This window comes from Ips typographus, linkage group LG11 (genome assembly GCF_016097725.1).
Source record: "Ips typographus isolate SLU linkage group LG11, UJ_Ityp_2.0, whole genome shotgun sequence".
NCBI classification, from domain to species: Eukaryota; Metazoa; Arthropoda; class Insecta; order Coleoptera; family Curculionidae; genus Ips; species Ips typographus.
In genome coordinates this window covers 6313419-6320587 of record NC_138432.1, presented here as the reverse complement: position 1 = coordinate 6320587, position 7169 = coordinate 6313419, and the positions used below count along the sequence as shown (strand labels likewise).

The following is a 7169-nucleotide window of genomic DNA, read 5'->3' as shown; positions in this document are numbered from 1 at the left end:
AGGATTATATTTTAACGTTAAAAACCGTCACGTGACGTAGGAATGTCATTGTATCTTTAAAAACATGTGACCATTAGCATTCCATTGTGACCTTAAAAATGGTCGCGTCCCTAAGTATGTCATTTTAACCTTGAATGGGATTTGATGATTGAAAACTGTCCCGTAATATGTACGATAACGTATTATTCTTAAAAATGGTCATGTGACCTTTAGCATTCTATTGTGACCTTAAAAATTGCCACGTGACTTCTAGTATGTCAATAACTTAATTGGTGAGTTTATAAGTACTTTTTTAATTGTTTATCCACTTTTTTTGTACTTTAAAACACTCACAGTGACGAATTGCTACTAATTTAAGGAAAATCATTAAATACCTTTTTTTGGTCTACCGTAATATTCAAAGTTAGCGCTTTGTTAGCGCTTTGTCAGCGTTTTGGGTTAATAAGAAACGTAAGAGGCCCGCGTCACGGAAAACTTTCAAGTGCATTAAGAGCCCTTAAAACGATTTGGAAGACTCGAATAAGATCTGATTGGGCAAAGTATTATTTTCTGCAGAGATTCCGACCGTTTATGCTGAACAAAGCGGAATTTAAGTCGGCCGATGTTTAAAGTTTAGTATGGGGTGCGGAATATTATTGCGATCCTCTAGTGGGATTTTGTTTCGTATATAGAGAATCCCCAAATTTATTTTAAGCCGACTTACTTGGATATTAAGGAAAGATGGCTCTTTTTGAGGAATTTCGGAAGATAAAAGAACATTTTTTTTTTAAGAATCTGTATTGGATTAATTATTGCAAACCTACAGCAAAACCAAGCAAACCGCTTTTTATAATATCAAAGGTTACTGTACCGGAGAAACTTGGCAACCATGCCGAAGCAGATGCCGGGGACGAAGAAGCGGCTGCGTCGTCGAGACCCGAGACGAAACGTGTGTGCGCTTTTTAGAAAGACAGCGTTGTGAGCGGTCGCCTTTCTTTACGCTCCGCACATTGTCGTGCTATTGCACCATTTTTTGACCAGTTAATGTCAGTTTGTCTTTCAATAAAGTGTAATTCAAGAAAACTAGCGTTTCAGTACGCAACATATGGTCCTTCGTAGCCAAATAACCAGAAAGAAGTGGATTTTAAGAGCTGAAAACTAGTCAAGGTAAATCAGCACGGCGCCGGCGTAATTTCAAGTCGAGGTCGACCGACGTCAGGCGCGCAGACAGCCTACTATACGGAGTTTCGGCCGGAGTTTATGAGGCAGTTCGGTGAGTGCGTTCCTTTTTACCACTTTTCCTTATATTATTCCAATTTGTGACGGTACCTGTGCTTGATTTGGTACTGTGGTGTTTAGTAAAAGCTAAGCCAAAAAATTTTGTGGTTGTTTATTTAGTTCTGGCAGGTAATCCAGGTTTTCTTTGCAATGGCCGAGTTAAAGGCATTAAAAGCTCAGAAAAAACAAATTAAATCGTCATTGACTCGTTTTCAAAAGTTTGTGGACAATCAAATGTCTGATGAAAGTAGTGATTTAGCGCAATTGCGGGTTCGAATGTCTCAAATTAATGATTTGTTACAAAAATTCGAAGAAATTCAAGTTAAAATTTGCATGCTTGTTGATTCAAGTGAAGAATTCGAGTCGGAAATGGACTCGGAAACGGAAACATTTGAAAGTACATACTATTATGCTCTAGGTACGGCAAATAGCATTTTGGAAAGTAACATAGTAAATACAAATATTATTAATAATCCTGTAAATGCAGGTAATGCTTCAGTTGAACAATCTACTGGTTCTAATGAAAGTGTTTCACTGAAGCTTCCTCCTTTAAGCTTACCCAGTTTTAATGGAAATTATAATGATTGGTTGTTTTTCCGAGATAGTTTTGATTCTATCATTAACCAAAATTCTAACTTAGATAAAATTCAGAAATTACATTATTTAAGACTTTCTTTAAAGGGAGATGCTTTGCAAGTTGTGCAAAGTTTAGGTATGTCAGCTGCCAATTATGAAATGGCCTGGGATTTACTTAAAACCAGATATGAAAATAAAGCGTTATTGGTAAGCAATCATGTACGTTCTATATTTAACCTACAAAGTCTGCATGAGGAGTCTCAGGTAGGCATACGTCAGTTATTAGACGGAGTTATACAACATACTCGTGCACTTCAATCTCTAGGTCAACCTGTGATCCATTGGGATACGCTGTTAATACATATAATTAGTAATAAGTTGGATGCAGCATCCAGGCGTGATTGGGAAACGGCGAATAGCAGTAATGAGCTTCCCACATTTAAGCAGTTTCTAGATTTTCTTCAAGAAAAGTGTCGTTTGCTTGAAGCCTTGGGTATGTCTGAAACGTCTAAGCCAACAGGTCGTGGGCGACCAAGAGGTTCGTATACTGCGACAGGTCAAGCATTGAAGTGTAGCTTTTGCAAAAATGATCACCTAATATATAATTGTAAAGATTTTTTAAAACTTAACCCCAAAGATAGATCAGCAGAAGTCATTAAACTAAAATTGTGTTTAAATTGCTTGCGTAGGGGACATCACCTTAAGGATTGTAAATGCCAACCTTGTTCTAAATGTCAAAGGCGACATAATACCTTATTGCATTTCTCAAATACTAGAAACGAAGTGGTTTCTGATCCCCAGGAATGCCCAAGCTCTGAAAATGCTAATGTTTCTAATAACTCTTTACATTCACGCAGAGATGATCATGTCAATACACTATTATCCACTGTATTGGTTCAAGTATCAGATGTCAATGGTCAAATTCATGAATGCAGAGCATTGTTGGACAGTGGGTCAGAATCCAACTTTATTACAGAAGACCTCTGTGATACATTAAAACTTTTAAAACATAGTACCAATATAACAATAAATGGTATAGGTCAGGTCACTTCTAGAATAATTCATAGAGCGTCGGTACAAATGGAATCAAGACTAAACGCGTTCAAGATTAATATTCCTTGCTTAGTAATAAAACGCATTACTAATAACATACCTCATGTTTCTTTTGATGCCAGCAAGCTGAATATTCCTAAAAATTGCTTTCTTGCTGATCCTAATTTTAACGAATCAGGTAATATTCAAATTTTGATTGGCGCCCAAATTTTCTGGGATCTTCTTTGCGCAGGTCAAATTAAATTGGGAAATGACTTGCCAACTCTACAGAAAACTCATTTTGGATGGGTGATATCTGGACCTTTGCCTTTACGATCTCATTCACTTTTGTGTAATTTATCATTGTCAGATTTGGATAATTCTTTATCAAAATTTTGGGAGATAGAAGATTACCCCAGAACAAAAATCTTATCAACTGAAGAACAATTATGTGAAAATCATTTTGTTTCTACCACCAAACGTTCTATTGAAGGGCGATTTATCGTTCAGCTGCCTTTCAAGGAATCATTGGACTGTTTAGGGTACACTAAAGATAAAGCTTTGAAACGTTTCTATAGTATAGAAAGAAAACTGCATAAAAATGTTGATTTATATAATGAATATAAGTCATTTATTGACGAATATTTGCAGCTAGGTCACATGTCATTAGCTGACAGTGATGAACAGGGTGATTATTACTTGCCCCATCATGATGTTTATAAGGAATCCAGCACAACCACTCGATTGAGAGTTGTGTTCGATGCCTCCGCCAAAAGTTCTACTGGTAAATCACTGAATGACATCATGATGGTAGGGCCAACCATACAGGACGATATATTCTCCATTATATTGCGGTTCAGACTGCATGATATTGTTGCCACTGCCGATATTGCCAAAATGTATCGGCAGGTGCTAGTCGATGAGTCTCAACAAAGGTTGCAAAAGATATTATGGCGTGATCATCCTTCAGATTTAATTCAAGCTTATAAACTACACACTGTCACTTATGGGACAGCAGCAGCTGCTTTCCTAGCGATAAGATGCCTTTCGCAACTTGCATTTGAATGCAAAGATACACATCCAAAAACGAGTGAACTGATTTTGAAAAACTTTTACGTCGACGACTTATTATTTGGTGGAAATAGTGTTGACGAAGTCTTGGAGATAAAGAATGATGTAATCAACATCTTGAAGAAAGGTGGTTTTGAGCTTCGAAAATGGAACTCGAACGATAGACGAATATTAGAGAATACTTCTGAAACTCAAGCCAACTTTAACATCAACACAGGAGATAACCATTCGGCCGCGACTTTGGGTCTGCGTTGGTTATCAGAAAGTGATGAATTTAGCTTTAAAGTCGGTTCATACAATTCTGAGCGAGTCACAAAACGAGCCATTTTATCGGCTACCGCTCAATTGTTTGACCCATTGGGACTTTTAAGTCCAGCAATAATAATTCCGAAGATGATTTTACAAAGACTGTGGCAGAGAGGAGTTCAGTGGGACGAGTCTATTCCATTGGATTTGCACACTCAATGGCTTACTTTTCGTCAAGATTTAAATAATATTAATAATTTGTCAATTACTAGGCAAGCTACATGCAAACAAAAGGTTTACACGGAGTTCCATGGGTTTGCAGACGCTTCCGAGCTTGGATACGGCGCTTGTTTATATTTGAGAACTATAGACAAGGATGATAAGATTTCTAGCAGACTTTTATGCTCTAAAAGTAGAGTTGCTCCTTTGAAGACGCAAACTATACCACGGCTCGAGTTGTGCGCAGCGGTATTGCTTGCAGAGATTGCCGATAAGTCTAGGATTGCACTTAATCTAGTGCCTAATAAAACTTACTATTATAGTGATTCAAAAATTGTATTGTCATGGATTAGATCTCCTTCGAACAATTGGAAGACGTTCGTTTCTAATCGAGTATCCAGAATTCAAGAATTAACTGACCCTAAGGAATGGAATTATGTGCACACCTCCCAAAATCCTGCAGATGCGATTTCCAGAGGTATGAGTCCGAAAGCTCTTTTGGAGCATGATCTGTGGTGGTTTGGCCCTTCATGGCTTGCTCAACGTGAGCAGTGTTGGCCAAGATATGACACAGTCTTACTTGACGAACTTCCTGATAAAAAGGCCAAAGCAATTACCATTTCATCGTTAGCTGTGACCTGTGATACAGATTTTAATTTATTTGAAAGATTCTCTTCGTTTTCTAAACTACTTAGGGTAACAGCATTCATGTTACGATTTATTCACAATTCAAGTTTGAGACGTGAATTTAAATCAAACCGACGAGTCGGGCATTTACAATCTCTTGAACTCAGACAATCTTTAGAACGTTTAGTGTCTATAGTACAAAGAACATCATTTTGCAATGAATATGATTGTCTTGGTTCAGATAGGGCATTGCATCCGAAAAGCAAACTTTTACCCTTAAACCCCTTTTTTGATGGACGGGTTATAAGAGTAGGTGGACGGCTTGGTCGATCCAATTATCGGTTCGACAAAATTCATCCAATAATTTTGCCGGCTAAACACAATTTTACTAAGCTTCTTTTTAAGTATGAACACCTCAGGCTCCTACATGCTCCGCCCAATTTATTGCTGTCCTCGATCAGAGAAAGGTTTTGGCCAATATCTGGGCGAAACCTAGCGCGAAAAACTGTACACGATTGCCTAAAATGTTTTAGATTTGCTGCCCAAGGTCAGAAATATTTGATGGCTGACTTGCCCGAAACTCGATTAACCCCTTCGAGGCCATTTTTAATTTCAGGATGTGATTATGCTGGTCCATTTCTAATCAAGGACCGAAAAACTAGAAATTTCAAGTTGACTAAATGCTATATTTGCCTATTCATTTGTTTCGTCACTAAGGCCATCCACCTCGAATTGGTGTCTGATCTTACGACGGAGGCATTCTTAGCTGCATTGCGGAGATTCTTCTCTAGGCGTGGACTTTCTAAATCGATTTATTCCGATAATGGAACAACCTTTCAGGGTGCAAAGTCGGAACTTGCACGTTTTTTAAAAAATAATTCTCGTGATTTTATATTGGAACTAAATAATCAATTTGTGGATTGGAATTTTATTCCTCCCCGTGCACCGCACTTCGGCGGACTTTGGGAAGCGGGGGTAAAATCCGTGAAACATCACTTAAAAAGAGTCATAGGGGAAACTCCACTTACGTTTGAGCAATTAACCACAGTACTATGTCAGGTGGAGGCCTGTCTCAATTCCAGACCTCTTTCCCCTCTATCCTGTGATCCTTCCGATATGCAACCCCTAACTCCAGCGCACTTTTTGATTGGAGAACCGTTGTTAAGTATGCCCGAAGATGACCTCACTTATGTGAAGAAAAACCGCCTATCACATTACCAACATTGTCAGCAAATAGCTCAACATTTCTGGAAACGCTGGATGAAAGAATATGTGGGTGAGCTCCAGACTAGATGCAAGTGGAAAACATCAATGCCACAACTACTTAAGTTGGACAAGCTGGTCCTCGTGAAGGAAGATAATACCCCTCCGTTGAAATGGAAGCTCGGACGAGTGGTAAAACTGTGCTATGGAGCAGACGACGTTGTAAGAGCTGCCGTCATTAGGACTTCCAATGGACTTTTCAAGAGGCCAGCTACCAAGCTCTGTGTTTTACCTGAGGAAAGTCAGCCGTCAGATGTTGAAAGACTGGAGGCTTTCAAGGTGGGCGGCGATGTACCGGAGAAACTTGGCAACCATGCCGAAGCAGATGCCGGGGACGAAGAAGCGGCTGCGTCGTCGAGACCCGAGACGAAACGTGTGTGCGCTTTTTAGAAAGACAGCGTTGTGAGCGGTCGCCTTTCTTTACGCTCCGCACATTGTCGTGCTATTGCACCATTTTTTGACCAGTTAATGTCAGTTTGTCTTTCAATAAAGTGTAATTCAAGAAAACTAGCGTTTCAGTACGCAACAGTTACTCATTGTTAAATTAAATTTATTTGTTTTTTTTTCCAACCTTATATCTATAAAATATCAGTGGGTTATTATTTCCTTTCACTGAAATAAATGCAATGCAATAATTTGCATTGAAATTTAACAATTTAAATTTGAACTGATTTTAGTATACGTTTCCGATTAATTCGGAAATATAATTAACATCTAATTAAACATAAACTATTTGCAGATAAATAGTAAAATGACTATCTATATTTGCGTAAATTTAAATAATATAAAATATTCCCTGCTGCAGAATCATGGAAGTGCATGTCCAAAATTCGAAGCGGATTTTAGTGACAGTTTCCTCTTTGACCATGAATAAAAAT

The 7169-nt window shown here is 38.3% G+C and overlaps 1 protein-coding gene across 1 annotated transcript; it reads left to right on the top strand.

Annotated features, from left to right (window-relative positions):
• Positions 1 to 1407: 1407 nt before the first annotated feature.
• On the top strand, positions 1408 to 6681 carry LOC145736099 (uncharacterized). The gene is made up of 4 exons (XM_081990350.1): positions 1408 to 1675; positions 1745 to 1969; positions 2159 to 2371; positions 2447 to 6681. Exons 1-4 carry the CDS (start codon positions 1408 to 1410, stop codon positions 6679 to 6681), a joined length of 4941 nt encoding a protein of 1646 aa, XP_081846476.1.
• Positions 6682 to 7169: the final 488 nt, after the last annotated feature.